Genomic DNA, 18,202 nt, shown 5'->3' with positions numbered 1-18,202 from the left:
GCATGCCTTGCCGCCCTACTTTGAGCCCTCCTGTGCGGTCATGTGACTGAGTGGACAGCAGCATGGAATGGATGGAATGCGATCGTATGACTATTTACCCAACCAGCGTCATGAGGAATAGACCCCGCTTCACATGCTCTCTCACACATGCATACACTGACGCACACAGAGAGAGACATCAGCGCACCGCTTTACTATACATAAACAGAGCCGCCCTAGCACTTTCTCAGATTCTGCTCATTACTCATATTCACTTGTACCATAGACTTATTTGCTTGTTTTACATGGGCACGTAAGGACTAATATGTAATATAGATATAGATTTATAGAGAGCTTGATATATAGAGTGAGAGATAGATCTATATATATATATATATATATATATAATAATATAGGACTTTATATAAGAGAAAGAGAGCGAGAGCGAGAGCGAGAGCGAGAGCGAGAGCGAGAGCGAGAGCGAGAGCGAGAGCGCGAAATCGAGAATCGAGAATCGAGAGAGCGAAATCGAGAATCGAGAGAGCTAATTCGAGAATAGAGAGAGCGAAATCGAGAATCGCGAGAGCGAAATCGAGGAGCGAAATCGAGGAGCGAGAGAGAGCGAGAGAGAGCGAGAGAGAGCGAGAGAGAGCGAGAGAGAGCGAGAGAGAGCGAGAGAGAGCGAGAGAGAGAGAGAGCGAGAGAGAGAGAGAGCGAGAGAGAGAGAGAGCGAGAGAGAGAGAGAGCGAGAGAGAGAGAGAGCGAGAGAGAGAGAGAGCGAGAGAGAGAGAGAGCGAGAGCGAGAGCGAGAGCGAGAGCGAGAGCGAGAGAGAGAGAGAGAGAGAGAGAGAGAGAGAGAGAGAGCGAGAGCGAGAGCGAGAGCGAGCGAGAGAGAGCGAGAGAGAGCGAGAGAGAGAGAGAGAGAGAGAGAGAGAGAGAGAGAGCGAGAGCGAGAGCGAGAGAGAGCGAGAGAGAGCGAGAGAGAGCGAGAGAGAGCGAGAGAGAGCGAGAGAGAGCGAGAGAGAGCGAGAGAGAGAGAGAGAGAGAGAGAGAGAGCGAGAGCGAGAGCGAGAGAGCGAGAGAGAGAGAGAGAGAGAGCGAGAGCGAGAGCGAGAGAGCGAGAGAGAGTTTAAATACAGCATAGTAATAATTATATAAAGAGCATATGTTCTGTTATTTTGACAGTATATTGTTATTGTTGATATTGTTAGTAGTTCACAGAATTAAACAAATAAACACATAGCTATAAATAGTACATTTAAAAAAAAAGATTAATAAAAATATTTTGAAATGGTCTCTTATTGTTTTTTACTGTATATAAATAAAAAGGTTTTTTTTGGAGAATCACAAAATACATAAAACACTAGTATAATAGTATACATTATCCTTTATAATATACAGCCGTGAAAAAATAAGAGACTTATTTTCATTGCAGATCAGCATTTCTAGATGTGTTGTGGTCAGTCCAGGGTTTGTTTAATTTCAACAAAATTAAACCTCAGAGTGACAAAGTCATCCACAGCAATGTGAAAGACTGACAACATGACAAGACGAGGTTAGCAATTTCCTTTTTTGGTTTTCCTGTTTTCCTTCAAATATTATTGTTGTATTGCTTAAGAGTGAATATGAACTTGTTTTCTTTGCAGTATTTTGAGAAAAAAAAATACAGAGCATATTTTCTGTGATTTTGATTTCTCAAATCCATTGTTTCTCCAGTTTTCATTTTCTGCAAATAGAAACAATTTTTTTTTTTATTTGGTAAAAACATTGCTGGTAGTTCACAGAATGAAACTAAAATTATAATTTTGTCTACACACATACCTATAAATATGTAGCAATCTTTCAATCAGAGATTTTTTTTCGTGGCTGTATAACTATTACAAATATATAAAATAAATATCAGATTTTCACTACAAGGTTATAAAAATGATAACTACAGTATATTATCATGATATAAATTGGATCTTTTGGATATCTAAGGGAAATAAATAATGCTATCAGTCAAATTAATCTTAAAAACAATTTCGTTGGTAATATTTATATTTTTAGTTGGTAAGATTTATGGATATTGCCAATATTGGTATATTGTGAGACCTAATATATAAAAATTCAAATATCACAATCAAAAATGATTTGATCATTAATCATTTTCTGCGCAAAGATCCACTCAATTGCGTGAAGCCTCATAGATTCGATGCAATCCCATCACTCACAGACCGCCCATTGATCCACTGTCATTTACAAACTGCTGTGTCGTGGACTTGCATAGAACGACACTGATGAGCTTCATTGCTAATTCTGCAACTGTAGCATCATAAGGAAAACACATAACACGATTACTCGTCTCATTGCTTAACTTCCAAGTTATGACTTTCTTTCAATAGCTAGTGACTACCGTGTACGCTTCATAGCAAGCTGTCTCACAAACGCAGAGGAATTTGTTCAAAATATAATCATGAAAGTGAAGACTGTTCATTAAACTTTAACTTTGTTAAAATAACAACTCTAAGTAATTTTTTAAAGGCCTTTGGCAGGGATTGACCGTTATTGGCAGTTAGCATGTAAGCAAACAAGTCAATTATCAACTAATAGTGCAGGAAATGCAGAGGGGGTGAGCACCCGTCCCGCTTTTTGTTGTACCACATAGCATTTTCACCCCTTGTTCCGCATGTCTCATATTGAGAAAATATCCTGCATTTTCATCAGCCTGTTGGTTTTAAGTCACATTAAAAAACACGTTCTTTAACCCGAAACGCACATGAGATGTTTGTTTGCGCAACAGCGCTGCTGTATTATATGTCAAAAGCAGCAACCCGGTACACCAGTGTCCAACAAGCTCATACAATCGCAACTATTTTTATAGACTTATTTTTATCCAATGTATGAGAAGACTTCAGTGATTCAGTCATCGAGCCTGTGACATCTGTCAGTAGATCGGTTGGTAATCCTCTCATGTCAACTTGTCGGATAAAGAGTCACTAATACATGGTAAACTATGTGCCATTGAAACTGTATTTAGCTTAAAGGTTGTGGTTAGCGTATTAAAATAAAAATAATTTGCATATCATGAATGCATTATTTAAAGGGATCACATGGCGCGAACACATGTTTTTCTGTGTCTTTGGTGTGATTTAAGATTAAAATTGCAAAGATTTTGTCTATCTAAAAGCGAATGCTCACCCAGTCCGGCCTGAAACGCCTCGTGTAACCACACCCACACAAATCTACGTCAGTTCTTGGTATGATTTGACTAAGTATGTATTAGCCCAAATGTATACGCAAGTTAGGTGGCCGTACCTGTCAGTACAATTGCTTTGGAGCCTTTGTAAAAAAATCAGGGAATACGCCAAAAAAGGGGCGAGGCCTTCCTTAGAGAAGAAGAGCCGCTGGAGTTGTGTTATCAGAGATTGTAAACATTTGACTGAGCTACGCGCTAAACTACTTTCACTTTCATCACAGTCCTACAGCTGGTAATAAGAATTCAGCTACACACATTCGGATAACCAACGGCCAAATAACAACTTCCTTGACTTTAACATCGGCTGTGAAATTTGTTCTGTGTAATACACGGATATTGCATACCTCTGAATAGGGCTGGGCGATAAATCGATTTTATCGATTAACTCGAATTTTACGTTTAGGGCGATTTTTTAAAATGAAAATTGGTTTTCTCTTTAACTTCTACGAGCGACGCTCCCGAGTGTTCACACCAAACGCGAGTTGCGCGAATAAAACACGCTATTCGCCAGTAGTTGGAACATTTTGAGTTTACTCGCTTCATTCACACTTTATGAATACCACAGCTGTATGTATTTTTGTACAATCTAATTTAGTCATTTTTACCACATTTATTTGACCAAAAAGAGACACACAATTAAATTATTTATTTATATTTTAAGTTATTTTGAAGGTGCATTGTGTCACTGTAAGTTTGAGGTTATTAGAAAACTGATAAGCTACATTTTCACTGTTTACAACGGCAGGGCCTGCCATCTCGTTTACAAGCATGTTTTAAGGCTTGTTTCCTGTTACACTTATCCCCCAATGGGCAATTTAGATTAAACTGCATAAAGGAAAATCAGAACAAAATAAAGAGTACATTTGTTTTGAGCAAGTTCTTTGTCAGTTGTAGTTTGTTTTTAAATAGAAAAAATAAATCGATTAAAATCGAAAATCGGGTTTGGTGTGAAAAAAATCGGAGAGTTCTTTTTTAAGCCATATCGCCCAGCCCTACCTCTGAAACACTTCTATGAAACGTCCTCCTGGTCTGCTTGTTTTATAATTCAATCCGGGTTCAATATAAAAAGGCAAAACTAACACTTTGGTTATTTAGTGTTATTAGTGTTAATTAATATAACTGGTCTGACACCATTCGGTCTGGTGTCATTTCCCTCGCCATAGTAGGAAAATATTTGCAATCTCTAACAAAGATTAATGTTTGCACACTTCGATCGATCCACATGTTTTTAACTGATAAAGGGGAGCTGACGCCATTGTTACGGTTTATTGCTAAAAGCCAAACTTCATAAATACACGTGCACTAAGAGGGGGACTGACCAATCACAACAGCCTGATAAGCGGAAGCTCACTGATATGGTATGGGTGCGACATCTTCCCACACACACTCTAAGGGGGTAAACAATTACGACAGACCTGGTCAGATTTATCAATCAGAGTGATTCGGAAGGACGGACTTTGTATAGACCGGAAGAAATCCAGTCATTTCGTTAGAAGGAGGGACAGCGGTGAACAATAGACTTGAAATATATGAAATATAAAGCTTTTTTATTAGAAACATGAACATCCATTGTTTAACACCCAAAAAACATAACCAAAGGCTCAAAAACAGCGAAAGAACAGGGCCTTTAAAGTTTGACTGTGCCACTCAAATATGACAAGCCTGGTTAAAAATACATTTTTGATTTTTAAAATCCCAAGAAATCACCTTGAAAATATACTGAGATAAGCCTTGATTGAAGGTAATTCAAAGACGTCTCATTATTGTGGCAGACTAGCAAATGCATTAAAAAGACATTAGAGAAAGTAGCTTTAGGAGTCAATGTGCTGTTTGTTTTGTTTCCATATCACTGAACATGAGCCTAACATTGGCCTTGAGCCCACAACAATCCATTTTGCAATCGAGTTTTTAATCGGTAAGAGATCTGCTTTTCATCAAAGTCCCTTTAGGACAAATCCATCCACTTGGTGGCTATAATGGGAATGCACTTGAACAGCTCATGATAGTACAACTCTATCTACTTGAATGAAATAGACCCGTAACCTACCGGGCAAGATTATGTTCTAACAAAATTCAAATCTAAATTCAAAATATCATCAAAACACCTGCATTAAAAAAGAATTATGCATAAAAAAGACCCATTTCTTCTATTCAGCCACGGAAAATTTACTATTTATAGGTATGTGTTTAGGTAAAATTCATATTTTTGTTTCATTCTGTGAGTTCCCAGATTTAAAAACAAAAGATTGGGTCTCATTCACAAAGCATGAGTATCATATATTAAGAGAGTAATGTCTAGTCCAGAGCGTAAATTTGTGCCTCCGAGTCAGAGGTTCCTTGATGAGTTGGACGAACATGAATTCTGTTTTGAGTGCTTGGGGGTTGATCATTCTACCCTGGGGCTAGAGGGAGAGTGCGAACTCTGCGATGTATTTGGCATTCGAGTTCTCCGTGCTCGGCGTTCCTTTTTTAAGAGCGACCGAGCCGCCTCTCCCCCGCCATTGGGCTTGCGGTTCAATTTAGCCGAGGCACGGGAGCAGTGGCGGCGCCAGGGGGGCATTGACCCCCCATTAGACCCCCCACCCCTTCCTGATTTAAAAAATATTTGATATGTATTAAAATATATATATCCGGGATAAAGATTTAAAAATGGTTCTCTTCAAACTACGCAGAACAAAAATAATTAATAATTTAATCGACATATAAAAAAATATATAAACATAAGAATCAATGCGACGCCCCATGAACGTTGCTGCCGCTGTGCCTTGCATCATTGCATTCAAGGAGCTGTCGTGAGCCCGCAAGAGCTGCTACGCACTTTATATCTTGAAGCTAAAAATGGATCGCTTTGTCATACCAAAAAAAGGGCGGAAGAAACAGGTGAGTAGATGGAAAGAAATGGCGCCTCACTGAGCGCTACAGCGGGCATGGATGGTGGGAATCCTGACGGCGGAGAGGATTTAACTGGGGATTTAATCCATGGCCCAGCCGAGAAACCAAGACAGCCTCAACTAAAATCATACCCGCGTCGTTCTTTTGGATTGTAAATATGTTTTCTGTCATGGGTGTGGCCAGCGCCGCCGCTCCCACGCGCATCACGCACTGTGCGTAAGGCACTAAGTGCTGAGGCGGCACCAAAAATAGCGTAATGAATTTTTTTTTTTAAATCTAATATTATTTCATTAGGCTATAGAAAAACTATTAGGCAGGCACATTTCAGCCATGTATATGTAAAAAGAAAACGGCCGAACAATCCCATATCACCACCCGCCCATGTGCGGTCCGCGCGGCAGCGCCGGTTGATCGCGCGTGCGCCTGACACAGTTTGACAGACGGTAGTCTAGGCAACTTATTTGGAAATGGCCCCGAAAAGACATTAGGAGTCAGGATCAGAGAAAAGAAAGAAGAAGAAACTGCGAGATGATGCCAGTGCATCACATGCAGGTATGTCCATGTTTAATTAACTTAAATTCGGGAAATGTGGATGTGCTGCTACTAATTCTGTTTACTGAAGAAAAGTTTGCACTTTCAAATGTGTAGTGTGTGTTGGCTATTCTACATATGTTTACAAAGTCAGCAAAGCTGTGAAGATTTTACTTTCTCTATTTTGTGTTCGTAGGTTTTATACCGCGATGCTGCTATTGTGTTATTGATATTGAGTTATATGTTTGGTAATAAAAAGTTAAACTGGCAAATTTCAGGGTGGGGGGGGGTCATCATAATGGAATTATGCTTAGGGCACCAATATGGCTAGCAGCGGCACTGGGTGTGGATATAGCAATTAAAGTTCGAGCATATTGTTTGCAAACTACAATTGATTAATTAATTAAAAACAAAAGTAGTTGATATGCTGTGTTGTTTTATTTGTTTAGTAGCATTAATATGCAGTTATTACCCGTGTCCACTGTATTTTCTGTTGGTTTTCATGAGACCCCCTTTAAATGACCAGGACCCTCATTGACCTCCCAATCAAAATTGTCTGGAGCCGCCACTGCACGGGAGACAGATGCCGTTTCCCCTTTGCACTCGCCGAGCCGCGACATCCTCGCATTCCACGGCGTTCCTTTCGCGACGCAAATGCATTAGATGAACATCTCGGGGAGGTGTCGAATGCAGTAAACCATCTTAAGCTCAACTGGCCATAGGAACAAGAGACCCACAAGCACTCAAAACTAGACAACCGGTATCTGTTGGGTGGCCAAGGGGACGAGCCCAAAAGTCAGGCCCTCCCCTTTTTTGAGGATCTCCACGCCGAGGTATCTCTGTCATGGCAGAGATATTTACATATACATTTATGCATTTGGCAGACGCTTTTAACAAAAGCGATTTACATTGCATCATCCTATACATTTGTATGTGCAATCCCCTGGGATCGAACTTACAACCTTGCGTTGTTAACGCAATGCTCTTGCCACTGAGCTACAGGAAAGCTACATTTTTTATTTGTCAAATTTTATAGTCTGGATGTCCATGCTACTCCAGGCTCACACGTCATGGAGTCTACATCCCAGAGTCAGGTCTGATGCCTCCTATTGTCTTGTGCACACATACCACACAATCTTGGGGGGTCCAGACACCTCCAGTGCAGCAGCGTTGGTATTCTCGTTCCCATAGGGTTTGAAACGCTGCATCGAGATTAGCTTTTCATAGGGAACGCAGCATCTCGTTCCCGCTTTTCAGGGAACAGGGTTACAGCCAAGTAAACCGAGGCGTTGTGTATCGTGGGAGGTTCAAATGTGCGTATAAATGCAAAAAATCTACGCAATTATTAGTGAATGAAACCCATTTATTTTCAGAAAATGTAAACTGGAGGAACAGGTCAAAATAACAGAAAAGTCTTTAATTTTTTTCAGACATCAAAACTGCAAAGAAAACAAGTTAATTTTTAAACTTTTGAGCAAAACGACAATAACCTTTATTTAAGAAAAGTTCAAAAACAATTATGTAGTAACCTCGATGTCTTGTCATGCTTTCTTTCACCTTAACTTTATATGATTACTTCGGCTTGATATTGTTCAAATTGAACAGAAACTGGACTGGAATTACCACAATACATCTAGAAATGAAGATTAAATGATTAAAAGGAAATATTCTTCCCTTTTTTAATGCAAAAATTTATCCAGCATGAACTGTTCCTAAAGTGTGTGTGGTCTGTTGAGACACATTGCCTGTAGTCACAGCTGAAGCGGTACTTCAATCTTTAATTGCTTTGATAACAGGAAAATACCCAATTTACAAATTTACATACAAAAGGCAAGGAGCCTGACTAATTGCATTAACATTTGAAATGTTAAATATTAGGCTATCCCCTCATGTTTTATTATAGAACTTTAAGACAAATAAAAAAATCACCTTTGCTAATGATGATTTACATGGGCAATACTTCTAAGTATATATTAATGCTGCTTATTCTTCTGGCGCCTATGTCTTGCATTATGTCCATCTTTTCATCCCCATCACACTTCGACCCTTCTGAGGGTCTATCTCTAGTCGAGTCACATGCTGATAGATTTTGACAGCTGTTATCCAGGTCACAGTATCCCTGAAGTCCATGTGTACAAATGCTGAACTCAAATAGCCATTGCAACACAGAACACTGAACGGAGCACTATCAGCTTTGTTTTGGCCTATATGACTCCATACATCATTTGGTGGATTCCTGTTGAACTTTTTGCATATGATAAATAAATTATCAATTATATAACATATTTGCAACTTTTTTATTTGGCATCAGTTCAAATAAAAAAATAGATCAATGAAGAGATCTGTCAACCATTTCCAGGGTCAACTTGCGGCAGACCTTTGTAAAGACTGACAGGAAGCAGGATAATGAATAATTTCCTTTTACGAGCCACATTTCCTTCTACTGAAAATGATTACCCTCACCACTGATCAGCAACAGCAAAATACAAGGAGGCCTAAATTAGTTTCTAAACAACCAAATAGACCCAAACCAAAAATATACTGTATACAGAAAACTTACTTTGCCATAAGTGTAGATCAAAACATTGGAAGAGGTCTACATATATGTCGGCTGATATATTGGACCGATGTGTGTCATTTTTAATATATCGGCAGATATCTCTATTTAGTAGCGTCGGTTTAATGTCGAATAGAATCAAACCGTCGGGAAATGCCATAAAGCTACAGCTGGTTGAAGGTTAGCTTACTTGCTGTTAACTTTAATAGAGCGTTCACAACAAACGCTGTAAATCGTGCTACTCGTATGTAGTTGGACGCTTTAACATTTTCAGTTTACTCACTTCAATCGCACATGAAATTCTCTTCACAACAGTGGCGAATTCAGGGATTCTGCCAGGCGGCTCCAGTCTCGTTTCGAAATGACTGACATGGACTTTGTTAAGATGGTAGCTGCGCTTTATGTGCTATGGAAGGCTGAAAACGGTGTAGATTCGGCGCTGTGTCCATCAGATCCTTCGGAGGCGCAGTCCTGATCCATTCTTGTTTAGGATTTCTGCCTCCGCTCGCTACATCATAATAACGTCACTACTAGAACAAGCTCCGGTTTTGGTAAAACGCGGCGCAAATATCGGCCAAATTAAAAATTTTCTACAAACGCGATACGTGCCGCAGAACGTCTATCGCGTCTTTGCATAGACTTAACATGTAAATCGCTCGCGTTTAACGCTTCATTCGCGTCTGGTGTGAAAGCACAGTAAGGACTGTAGTCAAAAACTATCAGCAACATGCTTGCTAACATATTAGCCCCAATGTTATAAGTTCTGTTTTATTGTTCCTGTATCGAAGTCGGAGAATGCCGTAGAGAAGGCGGCAGCTCTCACAAACACTGCAGCGTAATTGAGGGCTAGGTAACTCCTACTGTGTGTTCACATAGAGCGCGAATGAGGCGTCAAAAACGCGCTATTCTCGAGTAGTTGGACGCTTGAACATTTTGTGTTTACTCGCTTCATTCGCGCGTGACAACTTACCAGATTCTCCGACCTCCTCACTCACTTTCTTCCAAGCAAGATCCTTTTTATTCCTATTTTTATAAAAATATGAAGTGAAAGTGAAAAGTGAAAGTGAAAGTGACCTATTTGTCAGTTATGGAGAACCATACCTGAAATTTGCCCTCTGCATTTAACCCATCCAGAGAGTAGTGAACACACGCACAGCAAGTGGTGAACACACATACACCCGGAGCAGTGGGCAGCTATCACTGCAGCGCCCGGGGAGCAAGTAGGGGTAAGGTGCCTTGCTCAACACGTATCATATAGCTCCGGGTGTCCACACACTGAGATGAGCTTGTCCTCCATTTTGTATTTCTGCCTCTGCTCGTTACGTCTTCTACGTCACTACTAGAGCAGGGTCCTGATTGGCGAATTTTCGGCAAACTTCAGATTTTTCAACTCGCGCTATTCGCGCAATTCGTGCCGCCTCATTCGCGCTATTCGCGCCGCAAGCGCGTCTATCGCGTCTTTGCATTGACTTAAAGCTTGACGCCTCATTCGCGCTCTATGTGAACACACAGCTAGGGTTGCCAACCCTCCCATATTAGCCTGGACATCGCGTATTTTGAGCCCAACTGATCTGTCCCCAATGTGACTTCGCACGTCCCGTGTATTGACTGCCCCGCTGATCTAACCAGTGATTGAAGCAGCAGCAGCGATCACGACACTTTGATGATATTACCGACATCTGTCTTCTAATCACAGCCCCCTGACGCGCATCCGTTTGCGTTAAGTAAATCCGGCTTTGTTTCTGAATCAGCAAAGCATGCGTCTGTCACGCACACGCTCCCTCAGCCCTCCGCGTCACACACACTCGCACGGAAGCATGCATGCATGCATACATACACAGAGGCGCGCACAAAGCAGTTTTGCGGTGTTTACAAACTATTTTCACATAAAAGTGCATATATAGCAACATAAATGTAGTTTGTCTGTACATACGCACATAGTTTGTTACCCAAACGAACACGTAGCCTACCATTTTATTTGTTTCTGAAAACAGAAAATATGTAAATGAGAACGGCTTTATTGTGCATTTAGTTGTGTTAAAATATTAAAATACAGTATTGAATGAATGTAGGCCTAACCGTTTAGAGATTAAACGAAAATACGATGTGATGACGTCATGCATATGCTAATCAGCACTGCTGCACAGATCAAAATTTGTTCCATATTTCAAAATCACAAAGTTCACAACCCCGCTCCTGACCTGGAGCAGCCCAGAATTGTTTATGACATTTGTTCGGATGCAGGGTTTGATGCAGACAATACTCGGGTTTCCATCCCATTTGCATCAATGAAAATTCAGCTCAAGAATATGCGCATCTGCGTGTGTTTCCATCAACTGTGAAAAAATTGGTTAGAAGTGGTTTCCAGTCTCCACGGTTCGGCACGCATGTGATTCGCCGATTAACCTAGAAGTTTAACCACCATAGAGTGAAAGTTTAACATTTGCAAGCGTTTGGGGACTCACGCTCCGTTTTCTGCACTCAGCCGCTGCCGCACACACTTAAGCGCGCACACGCAAAGTTATGTTCAAATACCCGTTTTGGCAAGTATTCTGGTAAACGCAGTCGGTTATGGCTTACATTAAACCGGATGTGTGTCATTATTTGGTCCGTGCATTTAACGTTAGTCTTAAAGAGACAGCAGCCGATAATACCTGCTTCTGTCTGCTAATCATCTGTATTTAACTTATGCAGCAAGCGTTGTTGTGTTGTTTTAAACTTAATTTCTGCACCTGAATACTACGGTTTCTTTCTTTATAATTTTATGTTGTAGGCTAGTCATCTATGCTAATTTGTGTAATTGTTCTTGTTTTATTACTGACTTTAGTAGTTAAGCTAGTAGTTTAGATAGTTTTACAGTTTTTTTGCTGATCCAAATAAATTATCCGATCTGCAATTCAAAATCCGTAGTATGATCCGAACCGTGAGTTTTGTTTCTTTTACACTTTTTTCAATTAGAGTGTAATTGTTTGAATGTGTATCGAATATTGAATTATAGACTGAATTGAAGATGAAGGTACTACTAAAACTCTAACCGTGAATGTTTCTTCTGTTTAGTTATTACCGTCTGATGGCTTAACAAATTAGAAATGTTGTGCATCGACTTATTATTATTGTGACATTTAGCATGCAAATGAAGGAAAAATCGGCAGCACATATCAGCCATCGGCTGACCCTGACCTCTAAACACCGGCATCGGCCATAGAAAAACCCATATCGGTCGACCCTGGGAGAGTATGTCACTATATGCATAATCCGACTACTGTCCATGTGTTATTATAAATAAAGTGATTTCAGAAGCATAATCTTCAGTCTGCAGTTTGTGTAATTATTGCAAATCCGTCATCACTCATAGAGGAATGAAACAATATTAAGACTTGGTAAAGACAAGGCAAAACAAGGTCATGAAGTGATGCTTAATGGAGGTAATAGCAGAAGTGCTGCAGCGGTGCTACAGAAAGATTACACAGCACATCTAGTGAAGGCAGAAAATAAATGGTATGGAGCACAAAAGATTAACCCTTTCCCCTCAGTGGGACAGGCTGTGATTAAAAGTTTGATTAACACAAGGTGGACTCATAGATTCGAGCATAATGCTTGTTAGGCCACGTCACAGATATGAGGTACAGTACACTGATATAAACATTGATTAATTCGTGGAAATAGTAGATTAGTTATCTGCAAAAATCAACACTGACAGTTTTTGTTTTTCCTCTGTGCTCTTCCATTGCTGCAACTCACATGATTTTCTTTCGCAAAACACACAAGAAGATATTTGGAATGTTGGTTCCCAAAATCCATTGCTTCCCATTGACTTCTATGGACACAAAATCGATGCAAGTGAATGGGGACCAACAGTTTTCTATTACAAACATCTTTCAAAATATCTTATTTTGTGTTCTGCAGAAGACAATCACACCGGTTTGAAATGGCAAGAGTGCATGTAAATAATGATAGAACTTTCATATTAAGGGTGAACTATTCCTTTAAGTGAATGCGATCAGTGTCCAAAGCTCAACATACGCGTTTCATTTACATCATTGATTTTCAAAACTTGTATCTGTCAATTTCCCCACCTTAGTTATAGGCATCTGCTATAGTGCCAGACCATGTAAAACATGCCCTCTGACCTCAACTCACCTCAAGCTTTCTTTTTTATTTGGTGAATCTCTGAAAGCAGGCAGCTGCATACCGAGGAACAGTGGAATGTTAGATAACACGGCGGGATGCTTTCTATGAGGACGCAAAACATCAGCTGGGGCTTTTAAAGCAGAGAAGTGTCATCTCCTAAGAGCATCCTCACAGCACACAACACATCACACCAGTGCTCAGCTATTCACCATAAGTTCACTGGGTTCATGTATATTTGTATGGTATGATGTGATTTTTCTCATGAAAATCCAAGAGTTCAGTTTACGGAGCTAAAGAGTGGGAGAGAGAAACTGCCACAACCCTAACCCATAACCACACTGGGGGAGGGGGGGGGGTAGACCGTTATATTTTCATACCCCTGAGCTTTATTGCTTCTATATATGCATATATGCATCCCTCATTGGCCCCCTCATTCTGAGATAGGAGTCCCCGGAAATAAAATGGCCTTGTGCCTGCCCTAACTAGTGAGTACCATCTACAGTTACAAGTGTGTGTGTGCCAACATTAATTTATTTTCTCTTGTCATATTCGTAAGCATATTCGTATACATTTATATTGTTTAAAAAAGCATTGCTTTGGCAATAAAGCTTGTTTTCAGTTTAAAAGAGAGAGACGGTTCACCCCAAATTATCCACATTCTCTAGCATCACTTACCACTCTGAATTCCCAAAACAACACACACTCAAACATCATTCCTCTTCCTTTCGGTAAAGCTGGCACACAGCCTCAGGGAAGCCCACACTACTCAGAAGAGGGGCTCGTCATTTTCTAGTCTTAATATCTGCCAAGTTTCATTTTGCAAAGACACCTGCCTGTAATTTTTTTAAGTGAACCCCAAAGACTAGCTTTTTCAGGTGCGTTTCGGCGAGACTAAACTTTAGAAAGGTAAATGTTGAAGACGGAGTATGTCTATCATTAACCAAGGCACATGGGAACACAAACAAACCTCCTACAGTCAGTGGGAACAGAAAGTTATTTCATGAAACGACCAGGCATCTACACGTGTACAGTGGCATGCAAATCTGCCCATTATCTCAAAATATTTAACAAATACAGTCAAACACCCAGCATACATTGTAGTAGCCCACATTACACCATGCACACTGTTAATACGTAGACCTATATAGACTTCATAAGAAATCTATCAGGAACTGTCAAGAACAAATTTTGCAAGAAAAAAATATCGGAGAAAAAGTAACATACATATATTTCTCTGACTAAAATAAAGCTACCCCTTTACTGAAATTGATCACAAGGCCCGCCCAACAGTAAATAACATCTCTTTCTACAGCACAGGGTTTAAAACATCGCGTTTTGACCGCTGCGCTTGCCATCGCTCACACCGGACAACAGCAAGGGCTTTGGTGGATGCCAGGAGGTGCCCATGTGTTTCGGTGCTGCTCTTTGTTATGTAAATAAGGTGTATAGTCTGTGGATAAATCGTCCTGACCACTCCCCACTCCTGTTTCCTCCAGCGCCTGTGACTGAATTAAAGTAATCGATTCCGCCCTGAGGCGACTGCATCCTTCCATGAGCTATATCTCCACTTTCATAATCTGCCATTTATTTAATAAAACATGTATGCCATAACTTATATTATGTCATAGGTGTTACACAGTCAACGAGTATTACATTGGGCGCTGTTTTTGCAAACTCGTTATATGTCAATGATTTCATTTGAATGTCAGTGTACATGTAAAAACCGATGGCAACAGGAGCGCGTTATCTAGTTCATGTATGTTGACTATTTGTCTTTATTTCAAAGTCCAAATATCTTCTTCCAGAGGATATGAACCTGTCCTACATTCACAAACGAAAGCCCCCTACCTACATCGGCCCCCCTGAGCAAACATCACCACTTCGTGTGCCCTGAAATATTTGTGTTAATCTAACGCCAATGTTTCGCCAACGTGGTTATTAATACCGCTAGCTATTGTGATTGAGCGCAGAATAATATCAGCAAAGGCGCAGTTCAGATTGGGTTTCGTCGTGACAGAAAAGTTAAACTAGCAAACATCTTGCCATTCAGTGTTAAATTACACCGAGAAAATTAATAAGAGAAGAAAGTAAAGAGCCGCAACAAGCAAGGTGCAAGATTTCTCTCTCGGCAGTCTCACGTGTCCTGACAGATACAAAGAAACACGTTGATTCATACCAAACACACGCAAACTTAAAACGCAATAAAGACATTATGTACAGCTGATGTTACCTTGCACGGATAGTCCACAGTAACCCAGAGAAAGTAGACAGAAGAACCAGATATTCTCCACCGCCATGTACAGCTTTTGATTTCCAGCAGCAGCGGGGTAAAGCACAGAGTGCTTTATATGACCGCTACATGCATACAATGGAATCCGGATTAAATCGCTTCTGATTTCTGTGGTTGCGCGTAATATCACTATTCCTGCAACGTGCTTTCCCCTACCTATAAACACAACGTGCTGGCATTACTTGGGGAAGAGTCGACGTGTCTCTCGGCGCCTCATCGCCATGTTGTGTCCAAATGTTAAATGTGCGATAGTGTGTGTTAGGTCTCTTTACACACACACCCCGCTCGCTCGCTCACACACACACCAGTGAGTCCCGCTTATAGGTGTCAACTGGAGCTGCATGAAACGCTGCCAGTATCCTCACACACCCCCTTTCCATGTTACACATGCTTGTTTAATGCAATCTGCAAACGCGTTGCGCCAAACGGACGCTTCAACGACGCAAAACATATGTTGCGCTGCATTGAGCTTCATTTGTCGTTTAGCAGCTATTAGAAATATGCCTTCGCCATACACTGTGCGATTATATTGCTTGCACGCTCCACTTATTAACAGTCCATCTCGTGTTTGAATATTTCTGTAAAATGTGTATTAAAACTTTCATACCAACATTTGACCATAGGACGCACTAATATGTGTCATTATAAAAGAGCAAAGTGAAACTAATAATGTCCACAAAATGAACTTGTTTGGTCATAAGCACACATTCACACGGTATGGGTTGCAAGACCCTTTTTTGCCATGACCTTCAAAGGGGCTGGGAGAAATTTCCCTCTCTTGGTGTCTGAGGGGGTGAGAGATCACATGTGCATCCGTGTCATGTGCTCATACAGGCTGAGGATCCCACATCGCCTGGACACTGACACTGCCATGTGTACGGGACACCCACTGGCTGCCAGCTGGGGTCAGCTTAACAATGCAGACTCACAGGAGACAGAAGGTACAAGACTCACCTGCACAGGCCTGACGGTGTGCGTCCACATGCTCTTACAATTAAAATGAATTCAAGGAACATTGTGTAAATTGTTGTTTATTCTGTGTTACTTGCTTTAAATTGCTATAAAAAAACTAACCATTTCTCTTTCTCTCAACAGGCATTGTTCTAGCTTTTTTGAAACTATTATCTTGGTATTAGCACCTATTGTATTATTGCTCCAATATGACATATCACTGTATTGTTCCCTGAACTCTCTGTAAGTCGCTTTGGATAAAATTGTCAGCTTTACTAAATGTAAATGTGAACGTATTATACTCTTTCTTCTCGATTGAACTAATTATTATACATTGGTTTTTGTCTATTCAGGCCAAAATATAGGGCTGTCAAACAATAACTATGATTAATCACATCCAGAATAAGAGTTCTTGTTTACATAGAAAATGTATATTATAGGATAACATATTTTATTTCTAAAAACATACAGATAAAAGCATATATTTTAGAAAATGTACAAATTATTAAACCTTTATAATTTAATCATTGGTAAATATTAATAAATACATGTAAATATTTCATTAATTCAATTTAATTTAATTTATATAGCACTTTTCGCAATGTGCATTGTTCCAAAGCAGCTTTACAGGAGAAAATAAGAAAAACACTGAAAAGTTTAAACAAGTTTAAAGCATGGTGTATATAGAACAAGTATAACTATATATTCATTTTATCAGGTACCATTAGCTCCTTAAAGTAATTATCCTAAACAACAGAACATATAATAAAGCCATTTTTTCCTAGTCAATGGTGGCCAAGAACTTTTTAGTTACAAGCATTTTTCTAAATATCTTTCTCTATGTTCATCAGAGCAAAGAAATGTAAACATGCTTGGAAGAACTTGAGGGATGAAGATACATTTTTTATTTTTGGGTGAACTGTTCCTTTAAACCTGTTTTACAGGTATCAGGTGTAAATGGTGTGATAATTCAACAAAATAATGTACACCAGATGGCAACATCTTGAGGAAAGGCCCGGCCTCAGATGTTTACTGGGAGGATTAGAAAGTAATAAACTATGGAAGATTATTATGCAAACATGTATTCATTACCCATGGAAACACGCCTCATGGAATATATTTCATGTTGTGTGTATACATAGATTTTTGCCTGAGGCAAATAATGTTCAGAATGGGCTGAGTTATTGCTCTTCCAATGCAAACCGTCCTGATGGGGTTCTTGGGGGTAATCCAAACCCCAGAGGGATAAACAGATCAAAGAATGGGAATGTCTCCCCTGCAGCTGGTTTCTCTCCAGACAGCACTGCTCCTGTGCAGAGTGTGTTCACTCAGTAAATATATGCTGCCTCTCTATGCTGTCATGATCTCAGATACTTTTGTCATGGTGTAATGGAGCAACTGTGTGTATGCACAGTTGTGTTCAAAATAATAGCAGTTTGTTTAAAAAAAGTAAGCAGTGAGTAAGTGAGTAAAGCTCAAAATCCTTATAATAACATTTATTTCAATACACGGGAACACTTCATATTCTATTCTAAATCAAAATATGAAGAATAAAAGTATCAAATATGTAATAACTCAACAGAAATTTTAGAATGTTGGGCTGTTCAAAAAAATAGCAGTGTCTGCATTTTTC

The 18,202-nt window shown here is 39.9% G+C and overlaps 1 protein-coding gene across 1 annotated transcript in view; it reads right to left on the bottom strand.

The window, feature by feature from the left end:
- The window catches only part of igdcc4 (immunoglobulin superfamily, DCC subclass, member 4), a 71,126-nt gene extending 55,263 nt beyond the window's left edge, over positions 1-15,863 (bottom strand). Inside the window, exon 1 of the mRNA XM_079466856.1 lies at positions 15,559-15,863. Coding sequence (XP_079322982.1) covers positions 15,559-15,625 — 67 coding nt within the window. The 5' untranslated portion in view covers positions 15,626-15,863. The remainder of the gene's footprint in view (positions 1-15,558) is intronic.
- Between the last annotated feature and the right edge of the window lie 2,339 nt (positions 15,864-18,202).

The sequence above is a fragment of the Barbatula barbatula genome, assembly GCF_947034865.1.
Source record: "Barbatula barbatula genome assembly, chromosome: 1".
Lineage (NCBI taxonomy): Eukaryota > Metazoa > Chordata > Actinopteri > Cypriniformes > Nemacheilidae > Barbatula > Barbatula barbatula.
This window is presented reverse-complemented; position numbering and strand designations above follow the sequence as displayed.